The following is a 15,540-nucleotide window of genomic DNA, read 5'->3' on the forward strand; positions in this document are numbered from 1 at the left end:
CGCTCCCAAAATTCCAAAGACGCCCATGGACCAGTGATAAGCAGCTTGTCTGTGAAAGAACATGGTGAACAAAATGAATTCTCTCACATTTAAAAATTTGTTGGAACGCAAATCAGGATGGGTCCAATTTTCACCAGATCCTTGGTTAGCCTTAACTGGCTGGTATATATCTGTATGTGGGCTAAGAGGTTGGGGGAAAAAATAGAAGAATAATGTAATCCTTTACAGAACAATTCAGTGCATACTCAAAGTGCTTTTTTCAGCTAGCTTGCATGTCTAAAGATGAGTTCACCTCTGCCTGTGTATGATGATGGAAAATTTTAGAAATGAAGTTATGAAACCAGACCTAAGTGAAATGCAACACAGAGAACCTGACACACTATTATTGTTGCATTTCTAAAATATATTTGTCAAGAAAACATCAAGAAATCAGAAGTCTGTAAGTACCAAAAAAAGTGTTTGTTAAAAACACTGCCTAAAAAAAGAGAGAAAACTACAACCGACATGATGGTTTCATGTTTGTTTATGTCAAAAAAAAGTAGAAATATCTTCAAACTTCTCCATTTTTTTTAATGTTTTCTCAAGGACATCCTCTTAGATCAGCCTGGCGGGGAGGATTTTCCCAGAACATTCACCGAAACCAATGCGGTGACCTTTTCCCTGACAGTAGCCTGAAAGAAAAGAAAGATTGTATTGGCAACGGTTAGCCAATTTTAAAAAATGCCCTTTTCTGGTGTGCTCCATTTCATTCTCTTCTTTACATGCATTTCCATTCCTCCCATCCCAGCATATTGTTTTCTGTGCCCATAAAGCAGCATCTGAAAGGTGGTCAGGATTGTTATATTGGTAAAAATGCTGAATTTCCCAAAATTGCTTTGATCTGCCTCGAATATAGAAAGTTATGTTTTAGCATAAGGAGCTTGTACCTATTTGGAATCAGGTTACTTAGGAATTAACAGTTGCTATTACTGCACCAGAGAACAAGATCAAAGAAGCGTACGCGTGTGGAACAAATTGTGCATGTTTTTCTCCAATTCTTACAACTATATTATATATCTAAGTGACAAGAAAAACTGCAGTCCAGTTCAGCCTTTTTGCTCAACATGTCAGACAGCTCCTTCTGGAGAGAACAAGCCCACTGTCCAAGTTACAACTAGGACCAATATTTCCAGGAGGCTACAATGTATGTATGAATATTTATTTCTATGGCCATCCATCTATCCAATCAAACTCTGGGCAGTGAGTAACATGAAAATATATCCAATTCATTAAAAACTAAGAGAAGACCCAGACTGAGGCCCCTATTAAAATCTAGGTTCCCCACATATCCCATGCACAGTGCATTAATATCCTGGCCCCAATACTGATGAATGAACAGTAACTCCCTCTTCCTAAGATTTAATGTCAGCTTGTTTCTTTCCATCCAGACCCTGGCAGCCTCCAGGACCTTGACCACATCTCCAATCCAGCCCAGGGTAGATACACAACTTCTGGGAGTTGAAGTCCATACATCTTAAAGTTGGTAAAGTTGAGAAACCCTGGTCTAAGCAGTCGCCAGGAGTCAACAATAACTCGAATGTACAAATAAATTAAAAAAAACAACGTTCCACTAGGAGAATGGCCATTTGAATTCTCCATCAGACCTCGGTCTAATTGGGAACATTGTGGGCAATTAAAATGGTGGTCTAGCAGTAGAAAACATTACTCGATGGGTGCCCAGAATTGGCATACACATTGGACTTACTATGTGTTGGAGGTCAGTAGCAAACCAATGAAGCTGAATGTTAACAATGAGGTTGATAGCTCTCCCCTTGCTTTCACTATCTACATTCACACTTGCTTACCTGTCATAATGACTTCATCCCCATCCTGCAGAAATGTTCGGGACTGACCATTCCCAAGATCAATAGTTTTTGTCCCATTCCAGGATAGTTCCAACATGGAACCAAAATTTTCAGGTTCCTTCAAAGGTAGAAATCAGAACAAGAAAACCGAGCATCAATTTGCTATCTAACTATCGTCCTGGTCTGTTTTTCAGAAATTGAGGCCAACCTGGGATTTGAAGAGTGAAACTCTGAGAAAAGCAGTGGTCAATCCTTGGCCATAATTTAATATTTTATTACCTGGAAGATGTGACAGCTTAGAGAACATGTTGGGTATTTTTTTTAAACTAAAGCATATAAAATATCAGCACCTAGTGACAGAACAAAAACTTCCAAGAAGAATTCTAATTAAGAGATATCTAAATTCTATTTCTTCTGGTAGAAAAACCTACCGCTCTTTCTATCTTCCCCTCTCTACTTTGTATTATTTTCCAGAAGCAGAAAGTGAAGAACCAGGAACGCTCCAGTCTTGATAAAGACTACAGTAGGGTCTGCAGCAATGGCCCTTACTACCCATACACTGCATTTGAGGATACTGGGAAATGGAGAACTACATTTCCCATAGCTCCATGTTCCCTTGATATACCACAGTCTAAGGCCTTGATGTCAACTCTGGTTATAACTAGGAATGCAATCCTGCTAGCACTTTCTCTTTTTCACTATCTACCATACTTAGGTGCAGCAGCAGAGAAAACTCAATTCTGAATGCTAAAAGCTGAGATTTCCAGGTTCTCCTATGTCCCAATTATTATTACTGGTGTGCCTGAATCTGGACCTATTGAGATGCATTTCAGAACAGATTTAAAACCTGGATGGCTTTAGTTCTATGGCTATTAGATTCTTCACATCAGGTTTAAAAGTCTTACCCTTTTTAATGCAAATATTTTTGATAACAATATGCTCAGTTCAATACTTACTGGTCCACTAATAGTTCCAGAGGCCAAAAGATCTCCCGGTCTGACGTTGCAACCATTAACAGTATGGTGAGCTAGCTGCTGTTTCATGGTCCAATACATGTGCTATGTATAAAGAAGGAGAATGAAAGCCATATAGATTACTGGACATACATCAGTTTTCCATAGATTATATGATAGATTAGAATATAATAACTTTTTCTCTTACCTTAAAGTTTGACCTGCAAATATTAACTGGCTTGTTCATACCATCTCCTGAAAGCAAGGAAATATTGTCAAGGAAACAAAAGGAAGTCTGTGCCCACTCTAAATTTTTAACATGATCAAACACACGCACCAGGGAACTTTAATTTTAAACTGTATAAGCACAAATTAATTACATTTGCAGTGTGTCTGTGTGTGTGTTTTAATAATTATAAGGAAGCATTGATGACTCCCATCTGAGATTCACACAGTGGCTAATAGATTGCAATGGTATGTGGGAATGACCTTGGGAGACAGGAGGAAGGGCCCTAGACAACCATCATGCAAAAGGTCTCTCGGCCCGCAGAAGGAATGGGGGTGTGGGAAACATTTCAGAAGGGATCCTCCCTAGTTTTCTGGAAAGTAAAAGTAAAGGAGGGGAGAAGTGTTTTCAGACTTGCAAGATTCTCTTAGTGTAACCTTAAAATAAAGGTAGTGTTAGTATTAATGGTTTGTGCTTCTAGTCTGGACTACCTCAAAGGGCTGACATATATCTAGGTAGTAACAAGGTGGAGGTGGCTGCAAGCAAGAATCCTGGTCTCTGAGGTCAAATCAACTGCTTGGATAGAGGAGAGCTTTCTTCATTCTCAATGAGAAAGTACATGGGTACAAGATTGTATTATCCATGCAATCAAGTCACATGTCATGTGTCATTATCTTATTCTCATGAATTGCTCCTTTGGAGCTCCACAAGTTGTAAACTGACTTGGAACTACGGTGTACATACCTTTAATAGCAACGAAGAGGTTTATGTCAAAAGTATAAGGCTGGTCATCGCAAAGGTAAGGCAGGGGCTTGGGGTCCTTGAAAGAATATAAGAGGTATGATTCTATCTAATATCAAACTTGGGAGTTAGCATGCTAATCATTTAACAACAACAACAGCAAGAGAACCACACCAAAATAAAATGTGTTTTCTATACAACTGGATGGCCTCTTGGAACAAAGGAATGGATAGGAGAGTACATTAAACAAATCTTCCCCCTGCCCAAAAACCCTACTGGGCAAGAACTTGTGACTTGATCACAAAGTACGAGATCAATCTCAAAAAGCAAAGAATTGTTTGAAAGGCAGAGACTAAACCAGCCAATTAGCAAAGATGGGCCATCTGACAGCAACTCTTCTGCCTCTCAGCAACAAGTTGTTTGCGCTCATGAAACAGAAGAGGCAGAGCATGTTCTGAGATGGTTGCAACCCTGTTGGCTTCTTCATTCATTTAACTTCTTCCAAGTTGGTAGTTGCAGTACAAACCTTTGGCTGGGTATACTGGTATTGCTAAAGTGGAACAAAAAGCATGCCAAAAAACTCCCCGCCCCCCAAGGGTGAGTTATTAAAGGGCTACTGGGAAGATGTTGGTTCCTGGTTCTTGCTCCAACTGTCCTTCAGCTAAACTTTCAGTCACTAGGACTGAGACTCTACATTCACACAGTACATGGAGGCATGGTTTGCTCAACTAGGTTTCACTAAATAAGCCACTTGTGGCTGCTTCATACAACACTCAGAGGCAGAAACGAAGCAACCACATTCCCCCCTTTTATTATATTGTTCTAACATTACACTGTTTCAACGCAGTAATATTTTTATAAAATGATGAATGATTATTAGCTTTCTATTGTTTAACAAGCTTAAGGTATTGAAAATAGAGAAAGAAAGGTAAACATTATGTCAGCATTCGTTACGATTTAGGATGTCAATATTACAAGCATAAAATTATTTAGCTTTCCATCCAAAGTTAAGTATAGTATTAGACAAAGAAAAAAAAATGCTACAATTCACATCGAAGTATTAGTTACATGATAATAGTTTCAGTCTTAAGCTAATTACTTCATATTAAAATCTCCATTGTATTGTGTATGTGGATATGTATACGTTTTGGTTTAGTGTATTGTATGAAGCCAAACTGAATTTTGGGGAGATAGTACCTCCCCAAAGTGGTACAGCAAGGAATCTTGACTACTTTCCATTGTGGAGTTCTGTGTGTGAACACTTTGTACTAACCTGGATCGGATTTGGCAATACAAAGGGCCTCAGAGCTTCCATGGTGACCACCCATGGAGAGATGGTGGTGTCAAAACTCTTGCTCAAGAATGGACCCAGGGGGACATATTCCCACTTCTGAATGTCTCGAGCTAAAAGGAGAAAGAAAAACAGAGAAACATTCAGGATGAAATCATTTCCACATCACGATTGTGCCTAAAGACTTCTCTGATTCGCAAGTGAATTGGGAGGTGCATAAATCCATCATATCAGAGAAAGAACATGAACACAGATATTCACACAGAGAGCAGCACATAATATGTTACACATTTTTGAAGATTTCCAAACCTCTGCATAGATCCCTAGCAGTATGCTCCACTGAATTCAGGAGTACTTGCTTCTGACTGCATAGATTCTGTTTTTAGAACTTACTAAGCTACCTACGTGATTGCTAGATAGCGCATAATAAAAAAATCAAGCTTTATCTAAAAATCCTCAGTAGAAATAATAGCTTGGTACTGGCTGGGGAATCCTGGAAGTTGAAGTCCACACATCTTAAAGTGGTTGAGGTTGAAAAACACTGCAATAGAGGATGCTCCACATCACAGAAGCTCAGCCAGTCAGAGATAGAAACAACACCCAAACTAAATGTCTCCATATCATAAGCTAAAGCTTTGTAAAGCATTACTGGAATTCCCAGCGGCTGAGACAATTATAATTTAACTCTTCACACAGATATAAGCAATGTCCCCATAGATACCTTTCATAGTACCTAACATGTTCTTTGACCCACAAGATCTTTTTTTTAACATACTATAATTGTTAACAAAAAAGAAGATGGTATCTGACTTCTTCATCTGTCTATCTGTCTGTCAGTTATAGAAGTTGGCCTTCTGCTTAACCTGGTTCTCTTGAGCAAATCTTAGGTTCTTACGTTAGACAGTTAGCCAACTGTCAAAGGAATAAGATCAACGGTGCATTACCGCTCCAGTCATTCATGAGGACCATTCCAAAGATGTGTTTGTGAGCTTCACCAATGGGGATAGGTACTCCAAGCTTGTTTCCAGGCCCTACGAAAAATGCCTGGGAAGGAAGGAGGAAACCTTGTCAGGCATATCAGAAAAGCATATCAAAAGCATATGGCAAGGAAGGGCTCTTAAGAATTCCTGATCAGAAACCTCAACTGGCAGGAACGGAATAGTGAAACAACATCTTCATTTTGACCCTCTTCTGTAATCATTGCCAAATCAGCTCTGGAAATTAAATCTTAAACCAATTATTTGGATCTTGGCATTTCTGGGATCCCTCCTTCTGTTCCCCACACCTCACTCCAACACATTGTACAAAAGGGAATCTAGAAATGACTTTATAATTTTACATTGCTCCTGGAGAGATGCCCTTTGCTTTCCTGCTGTTTCAAATTGTCATGTTTACAAAATGCTTTTATTACTTTAATTAATTTAAATCAAGTTGTAGCCATATGCGGTGTGGGTATATGCATGTATTAACTGAAGGGCAAGATGGAAATATATTCAATTAAAAAAAAAAAAAGGTGAAGGGAGTTTAGTTAGTGGAAATGAAAGGAGAAAGGAGAGGATGTAAGAAAATACAACCTTACCATTTCTAATTCAATGTCCAAATGTTTGGAAGCCGCAAAAAGTGGACATTTACCTGTGATTTAAACAGAATTCATAAATATGTTTTTTTTTCATTAAAATAAGAACAATAAGTACTGAAACTTGCAAGTAAAAACCTAAAAGACTCACTGTCAGGAGGACAGATTTGGCCCACTGGTCTTTTGACTGGGGTCCCAGACATGACAACAGAGGAAGCACGTCCATGGTATCCAACTGGTAGGTGCAGCCTTGGAAAACATATGTCATCAACCCAAGTTAAAAGCACATCTCAGTGATAATCTCTGGAGGTATATCTCATTGTATGGGGAATTGTCTGAGACAGGTAGAACCTGTACATCTCTTCCATGTAGGCCACAAGAACCAGACCAGGCTTCCTCTCCGATGGGAAGACAAGTCTTCTCAATGGCAACTCTCTTGCTGTGGAATAATTTGCCCCCCACATGAGAATAGCCTCTCCCTGTTTTGTCCTTCCAAATTCAATGGGCCTTCAGAGGAGAGAACGCAGTTTACAGGAAACATCCAAATTATGGGACAGTACTGAAGATGATGGTTACATGATGGATTTAAAAAAAAAAAAATTTATAGGTTATGTTGTTTTCAGTGTTTTCCGTAATACTTTTAAAAGGATTTTATTGTGAGTCACAAGGAAGAGGCAGTATATAAAATAGATATATGATAGATAGATAGATAGATAGATAGATAGATAGATAGATAGATAGATAGATAACTTAGATCAGGCTGCACAATCTGTGAACCACAAAAACCTAAAATTTGGCCCCCAATCTTATTTATTCATTGATTTATTTTTGTGATCCACAGATTGGACACCAAATTGCCACCCAATTGTGATTTTCAAAATATTAATTTAATTCAACTTCCATTAAATTAAGTTTAAATTATAACTACATCAAACCTATTCCACTTTTTGTTCAGGCTCCACCTAAAGGTCAACCCCTCAAAAATTGGGCTCCTAGAATGCAGACAATAAATTATCCCAAAATTTCACCCAAGTCACCCTAATAAAATATGTCTCCCATATCTTGTACAGAGAGGGAAAGACAGCTACTGACCAATTGGGCATTAGCGCGTTCTCCTTTCCTCTAAACATCAATCCAACATTTGTAGCATGTTGCCGAGAGGAGTAGAAATCTGTGTAATCTCCTAGAAGGAGGAGAATGAATGAATGAATGAATGAATGAATGAATGAATGAATATATTATGTGAGATATAGAGATATGGTTATATGATGGTCATCATAGAACAGCTTGCGTGAAGTCTGGAAACTTGAGGCCTCCTTAAGTAGCAGTGGAAAACAAATTCTGGAAAGATGTGGGGTGCCAAAGTGGTGCATAACTGACCAAAAGCTTGGCCAGTGAAATAACTTTAAAATGGAAAGGTAGGAGGTCTGTTTCTGACTTTAGCAAACCTGACCTTCCAGCACAAACATCTGTCACTTGCTGCTTTCAGCAATAGATATGGAAACCTATTAACTGAGAACTCCTTGTCTCTTTCCTGGGCAATTGATTGATGGCATAGAATCACAGAGTTAAAGGGAGCCAGGTTGTCCAGCTCTGCCTCAGTGCAGAGAACTCAGAGACAGAATATTCTAAAAATATGGCTACCCATTAACTGTTCCAAGCAATAAATTGGTCCCACTGTCAAGGTACCGCATGTCACCAAGAGATTTCTCCTAATGTTTAATTGAAATGTATTCTCCTGAGAATTATGTAAGACCAGCAACATCTGGAGGGCACCAGGTAGGAAAAAGCTGATTTAGAAAGTAGACTTTTCTTCCCACCATGGTCCCTCACCCAAGTCTTCATAAATCCCCCACTGCCTCTGCCCACTCCTATTGAATATTGTTATTGCTCCAGCTCGCCTCAGATAGGATCATACTGGTTGGAGATGATGGGTGCTGGAGTCCAAAAAGATCTGGCTAGCCATTACAGATTCAGCAGTTCCATCCTTGCTTTAAAGAACATTACTAGATGTTTATTGTGTATTTATTATTGATTCAGGCAGAAAGATTAAGTAAATGTCTGGATCTAACTATATGATAGATTTTCATCTATCTGCTTGCATAATATAGAAGGTTAGGTGCCTGAATCCCTTAAGTCTAGTTGTCCTCTTCTCTTTCTCTGTCTCTCTGTCAATATATTTTTTAAAAGGTACACATATTGCTGATCTGTTTTAATTTAATACTTTCAATTTGCCAACTCAAGATTTTTTAAAAAGCATGCAACACTAATGTAAATTTTGAGATGGCCTATGAAAGGTATTGCCCTAAAATAAGTTTGAGATTTTTTCTTCTCCTTCTCCAAGGGCCAACATTTATTTGCTTTTAAAGGAACTTTTAATAAATACAATTCTTCTACTGCCCTCTGGTGTTCTTCCATGAAATCTCGTTTATTCTGATTTTTGGGTTTGCATCCATGTCCAAAAACTCCCCAAACACATACATTTTCAGGTCTATAATTCTCTTCTGCTTGATTGATATTACTGACTATAAAAGCTACGCAGGAAAGCACGCCATGTTTGCAGCCTTCAAGTCTGGTCTTATCAAGTCAGATCTGAAAAGCCCTGGTCCCTTCCTTTATAAAGGCATTAGGATGGCAGTTTTCAGAATACAATCCCTTTGCTCCTTTGTGGGTACAAACTATTGACATGTTATAACCAGTGTTTCTCAACCTTGGCAACTTGAAGATGTGTGGACTTCAACTCCCAGAATTCCCCAGCCTGCATGGATACACATCTTCAAGTTGCCAAGGTTTGAGAAACACTGTGCTATACATTCAAAGAACTTACCAATTTCAGCTGGAAGATGCATTATTGCAGAAGCTTGAGGTATAAATGCTCTGGAGGAAAAGCAAAGGAAACAGGACAAACATTTTATTCTCAAGAAACCATTTTTCTATTCTCAAAGACTGGACAAACTCAGGTTGAATGTCCTCATATTTTCCTTGGCTTTTAGAATATAAATTGCTCGCTAACATTCACATTTCCAAATCTCTCCCATTGGCTGCTGCATAAACTATACAGCGGTGGACAGTAGTGAGCATAGATGTGGTATATTGTTTTATCTGCTCTTACCAGATGTTTTTGCTTTTATGCTTGTGTTATTGTAATGTGTCTGGTAACGCGTGAGGAGGCAATTTTTTGTAAATACGTATGTACATACAGTTTAGGATTGTGGTAGAAGAGGGTTTTTATATGTGTAGCCTTACCCAAGGAAAAAAATGCTGAATGCATTGTTTCCTTTTTGCTTTCATTTATTTCATTTATATCCTGCATGCCTGCAACTCAGGGAGAAGGATCATGTTCCAAGCTAAGGCTACATTTGACCAGGAGAAAACTGCCAGCAACTGCACTCTGGTAATGGCCATGATGTAGACCAGTGTTTCTCAACCTCGGCAACTTTAAGACATGTGGACTTCAACTCCCAGAATTCCCAGCCAGCATGCTGGAACACAGGAACCTAGGCAAAAGCATTTTTAAGTCCAGAACTATGAGATAACATTCAGAAGTGACTAAGACAGACACTTCTCTAATTCACTGAAGTATAAGAAGGGGGAGGAAGCACAGCACAATCAGATTTGCAAGATTCTGTTATAATAGCCAATCTCAATAAAAGCAGTTTTAGCCTTCCTGTGGAGTTGATTTCCTGGCCTGGTCTACCTCGTGGGGCTGACATCAACCTTGCAAGTCTGCTTGTGCTATGCCTAGGCAAAAGAGCCTGCACATCTCTATCAAGGTCATCTTCCTTACTCTTTACACACAATCAGAAATCAAGTGGGCTGACTAATGGCAAAAGTCAATAGAACAGTGGATGAGACTTTTACCCCTTGTTCGGTGAATTGCTGTTTAAGCTAACAAGTAACTGCTTGATTCTGAAATTTTGAAACAATTGTAACTGCTCTTCCACTAAATCACACGTCACTCATACATGCACAGCACCAAATGCACACTCTACATCTGTATTTAAGTACCTTTTGCGTAATTCTGCATTATCTCTGAGTGTTGGCTGTTCAGCAGAGAGCATCTTTTGCAGCAATGCCCTGGCCTCAGTCCAGGCTTCCCAGCCCAATGCCATGAAAGCATTGAGAGTTGACTGCAGCGAAGGTAAAAGGAAAGAAATCATGTATTTCCATGGCTCTAATGTAGGATATGAACAGCAAGCCACTACAAGATTCCAATTCCAGCCTGATGCGCAGCCTTGAAGCCACTTGTCCACTCCAATAATAATGGGGAATCATGGTGGGCCACTCAGTTGCTAGTCATGCATGCAGAAGATAGGTTCTGCACAGGAACGGGTCAAGGACTCTTTGGGGAAGGTGACAATTCAGTACTCCTTATATGGGTCTTCACCTCAGCCAGTTCTCACAAGGTCATGGCCAAAGACCCTGATACCAGATCATTCAGAAGAAGATATAGATGAAAACTGTTTCCCCCACTCAGAAGAGAGTGACTAGGAGCTCTTTACATCCATGGGTAGGAGAAAAGGGTGCAAAAACTTAAACTTTGGTTTCACTATACAGCAGTCACTGAAATTCTTTTGTAAAGTCTTCATTAGCTTTTCTTCAATAAACCCATGGATTGGAGCTTTTTGTTTCCTAGAATACCTTCTCCTACTCTAGCTTGTTGAGAGAAACCTGAAATCACCATCATTACTGTTGCTCCTCTTTTCCTTGGAATCAAATGTAGACCTGGTGGTGAGGCTAAGTTTTGAGAGCAGTAGCCTGGAGCCTTTTCTACAGAATGAAGATGAGGGACCCTAACCCAGTAGGGGTGGCCAGCCATTTCACTGAGTTCGCTAATAAGCATTGCATTTTTTTTTTTTAAGGGAGGCATCTTATAAGTTTGGTAAATCCAGAACCTACATTTATAGAATTGCACCACTGTCTACTAACCTTTTACTTAACTCTCTCCAATGCAATCATCCTCTGGATTATGAACATTAACTTCCAGATTCCTGGAGAGCACCTCGACTTGGAAAGGTTGGTGTAGGCTTTGGCACCTACCCAGAGAATCAAAGGATTATAGAGTTGGAAGGGACCACAAGGATCTAATCTGACTCTGCAATATTCAGGAAGACCAATTAATACATCCTCAAGAGGTGTCCAGCCTGTGTTAAAACCTCCAGAGATGAAGAAACCACAACTTCTATAGGCAGACTATTCTACTGATCTTCAAACTAACTCTGGAACAAAAATGTAACTAATTCAGCAACTAACCACTGTGTTTCAACTCCTATGGTTTTCAGAAGAAGCACTATACTGATGGGTTCCTTAAAGAAGCTGAGAAACCCACCAGTAGTTAAATATGACTGAAACCATTCTGTAAGATAATTCCCCTAGAAAAGGATACCTGCTCAAAGACATGACGTTGCTTCGAAAGGACAGGTCCATCAAACAGATGTTTAACAGCACTGAGATCTAGCACTTGATCACCAATTGCTACTCCAATCCTGCGTCTAGGCTGCAGGAGAGAGAAATATGCATGAGAAGAAAGTAAAGCATTGAGACCTCTGGTCTAAGAATCACATAAAACTTAAAAGTAGGGTTTCAATCAATGTATGGAGTATTATTATTTTTAATAATGGTGGTACTAATTAATCAGACATGAGATTTAATTGTTTTAAAACTTGAAGACAGGCTGGGCATGGTAAACAAAATGAATGATCTGTAGCTAAGGGACAGAGCTCTCACTTTGCATTCAGAAAGTCCCAGTTTTGGTTCCCAGCATTCGTAGAAAGAGCTATCTAAAATGCTGGAGAACAGAGCCCATCCAAATTAAGAGAACAGCTTTCTCAACTTCAGAAGTTGCTCAGCTGCTATTCCCAACTACCAACGTCATCTCGACTATCCACAGCTTTCAAAGGTGAATTGGGGGGATGTGAGGCACTGAAAACCTCATTCTGTCTCTCTGCAGATGAGCGCCCTCAAAAATAAGGACAGAAAGAGAACTGGGGTTGGGGAGCATAAACCTTTTTAAAACGTGAAAAACCTTATCCCTTGAATGATTGTCCCTCTGTAGCTTCAGCAAACAGGAAGTTAATGTATAACCTGCAGTGTAGAATTCATTTGCTCTAGTGCTCCTGATTTTGCTGGTTCTCTAAGAAACTAAACTTTTCCCATGTTAGCTCCTCACGTTAAGACTTTATAACTGGCTAGTTGTTGTTACTGTCAAAGAGAAATAGTAGGTTTAATATTTGCACACATTTTCTCCCTATTAATGTTCTCCTGAAAACTATGCCACCCACAAACAGTAGAGGGTTGGCCTTTGAATTCTTTATGTATTCTATGGTTTGATCATACAGGTTTAGCGGCTATTAATGCAGCACTCCCACTGAACTCCATATTAGGAGGCTTTCAAAATCCTTCTTAGCCATGCTCTCCCCAGATGTTGGTTCCAACAGATCTGGTCTGCCTTATGTTTTTATTCAAAGAGTCTGAGCATTGGGCCACTTAATGTTGAAACAAGACAATTCCAATAATCTCTGATCCACAATCATGCTGGATTTCAGTATAATGTAGACTTTAGGTATTTGCATAAGTTTCTTCATCCTATCTATTCCTGGATGGTTGACAAAGGAAAGAGATATACAGTTAGTTCATTAAAACAAATACACTATGTACACTGTTAAAAATATTAATGGAAAATAAAATTTCAGACCCGTGTTCATAATACAGTATAAATTGATAATCGGACAGTAGCCAGATCAAGAGGCACTCCTCTAATAATTAAATGACAATGACATTTCACAAGGTCAAAAGCTGTGCAAGATTTTGGTAACCTCACCTGATTTTACACAATTTCAGCAACTTCACAATGGGCTTTGGCAAACCTTTACAAGAATTTGGCAACAAAAATTGGCCCTAAGACTAGATATGGTGTCAACATTTTCAGTACAATCTATATTCAGGTTGGAGAAGGAGTTCAATAAAACTCCAACAAATGCTTTGGATCACTGCAACACAGCCTTCTTCCCATACTTAATAGTATAAACTGTTAGATTGCTGAGAGCCAGTTTGGTGTAGTGGTTAAGGTAGCAGACTAGAAACCAGGAGACTGTGAGTTCTAGTAGTGCCTTGGGCATGAAGCCAGCTGGGTGACCTTGGGCCAGTCACTCTCTCAGCCCTAGGAAGGAGGCAATGGCAAACCATTTCCAAAAATCTTGCCAAGAAAACTGCAGGGACTTGTCCAGACAGTTGCCAGGAGACAACAAGGACTTGAAGGCACACACAGACACAAACCTTGCCAGAGATGGTTTTCCAAGACCAAATAAATAAATTCCAGCAAACTTCAAGAGACATTTGGGGCTGGGGGGGGGGGGGAAGGAATTCATATATACATATATATTGAGGGGAGGGAACACATGTTTTTCTCTGTGCTTTTCTGTATGCTAATAGATACACCTGGTCCACATTGGTACGCCTTGAATTCTTGATTCGGTTAGCTGTATTGTTTCATCTTAGATGTTCCTGTTCATTCTCCCTTATCTACATGTTGATTGCTGGGTGTGCAATCAGGAACAAGTAGGAACACAAACTACAGTAATCCTGATCAAGACTGGTAAGACAAAATGCCACGCATAAAGAGCCAACTGACGATGTTATCTAGTTTGGTCTGATGAAACTTTTGCAAGGGAGAAAGCCAAGATCCCCAGATTTAGGAAGTGCAAATTGGGTCAAGTTTGCATTTTGGTGCAAACCAAAGTGATTTCTTTCCCATCTCTCGTTCCTAGAACGAGGAGCCTCTGGAACAAAGTTCAGAAATTAGTATTGTATTAGCAAATTCCCAGCATTAGAAACAGGTTAAGAGAAAATTGAAGAGAGGGGTCAAACCTCTGCAGAAAAATCAGGGCCGAAAACCATCAATGGGCACTTTGAATGCAATGGAAAGGGGACTGAATAGAAGCAGGATAGACTGAAGCAAAAGTTGCACAGCTTTTTGAAAACCTACTGTATCTGCCCTAGATTTGGCATTCTCAATCAATTAACATCTTTGTTACTGTTCCAATTATTATTTAAGCTGCTACCCCCCATCAACAAAGTTATGGGAATTAGTAGCTGTCTCCATGGATTTTTTTTAAAAAAAATTACAAGTAAGTTTCCTTAAAATTAATGGCAGGGTTGATGGGAGTCTTTCTTGATTGTTAGACCTAGCAGTGTTGCAACTTGCCAAGGCAAAGTGCCTGACGTGGATTCCTAGGGCCTGTCTGGATCAAGAGACTCAGAAAGAAAGCGAGAGAGACCAACTCAAAGTGAAAAGTAATTTGCTTACTTACCTCGTCCTGTGTTGAAAAGATTCCATAGGGCAGGTTTTGAATGGGGAAATGGGAATTCTCCTCCACTTTAATAAAAGACATGTTGCTTTGGTCTTTCGGGCACAACAGAGAGAAAAAGAGAAATTCCCAGATGTTGCTTGGGTTGCTATACCTCCGATAGACCCCTCCTTTTCAGTATGAAACAGCCAATCAGTCTCGCTTCCTCTCTCCCACCCTCACTGAATTTGCTGTCTACAAACCAGGCAGTTAAATAATACCAGAATTTCACATGACTCAATAGCAGCCACAGTTGCACCTCCCTCTTTCTCTCACATTCCTCAATACTTCTCCAGCAGATTCAGCCTCGAGAAATCAAAGAACAAGGACTTCTGATGGTTGAGAGATGCATCCTTCCCCCCCTTCAAACCAGCAAGAAACTTTGCCCAGGGATCTTACTTTTTGTAATACTAAGATATTGGCTTTAGCTTTGAAACTGGCATGGTGCTTTTCAGATTCCCTGCAGAAGCAGCTCCATTTGAAGAATGGTTAAATGCTGCTGTGCGGATTTCTCACAATCCTCCATGTATTGACACTAGGTTTGTATGGAGCCTTGGATTTTTT

General features: G+C 39.6%; 1 protein-coding gene across 1 annotated transcript; it reads right to left on the minus strand.

Moving 5' to 3' along the window:
* Positions 1–505: 505 nt before the first annotated feature.
* On the minus strand, positions 506–15,115 carry FAH (fumarylacetoacetate hydrolase). Its single transcript, XM_007432112.3, has 14 exons — positions 14,941–15,115; positions 12,018–12,128; positions 10,640–10,761; positions 9,459–9,508; positions 7,724–7,814; positions 6,783–6,880; positions 6,635–6,687; positions 6,000–6,099; positions 5,038–5,168; positions 3,768–3,843; positions 3,006–3,052; positions 2,801–2,902; positions 1,845–1,962; positions 506–671 (listed from the first exon to the last, which is right to left on the minus strand). The coding sequence occupies exons 1-14, from the start codon at positions 15,019–15,021 to the stop codon at positions 595–597; spliced, it is 1,257 nt and encodes a 418-aa protein (XP_007432174.1). The 5' UTR covers positions 15,022–15,115; the 3' UTR covers positions 506–594.
* Positions 15,116–15,540: the final 425 nt, after the last annotated feature.

The sequence above is a fragment of the Python bivittatus genome, unplaced genomic scaffold (assembly GCF_059951505.1).
Source record: "Python bivittatus isolate LINGU-HERP-01145 unplaced genomic scaffold, Pbiv_v1 ctg000530_np1212, whole genome shotgun sequence".
In the NCBI taxonomy this organism is placed as follows: domain Eukaryota; kingdom Metazoa; phylum Chordata; class Lepidosauria; order Squamata; family Pythonidae; genus Python; species Python bivittatus.

Bases quoted from the DNA above. Each gene is read 5' to 3' on its own strand.
- FAH (XM_007432112.3), bottom strand. From the start codon at position 15,021: ATGTCTTTTATTAAAGTGGAGGAGAATTCCCATTTCCCCATTCAAAAC. The intron at 6,100-6,634 runs GTAAGGTTGTAT...CTTCCTTCCCAG, and splicing joins TGGACATTGAATTAGAAATG to GCATTTTTCGTAGGGCCTGG. The intron at 5,169-5,999 runs GTAATGCACCGT...TTCTCCTTTTAG, and splicing joins CCTCATGAATGACTGGAGCG to CTCGAGACATTCAGAAGTGG.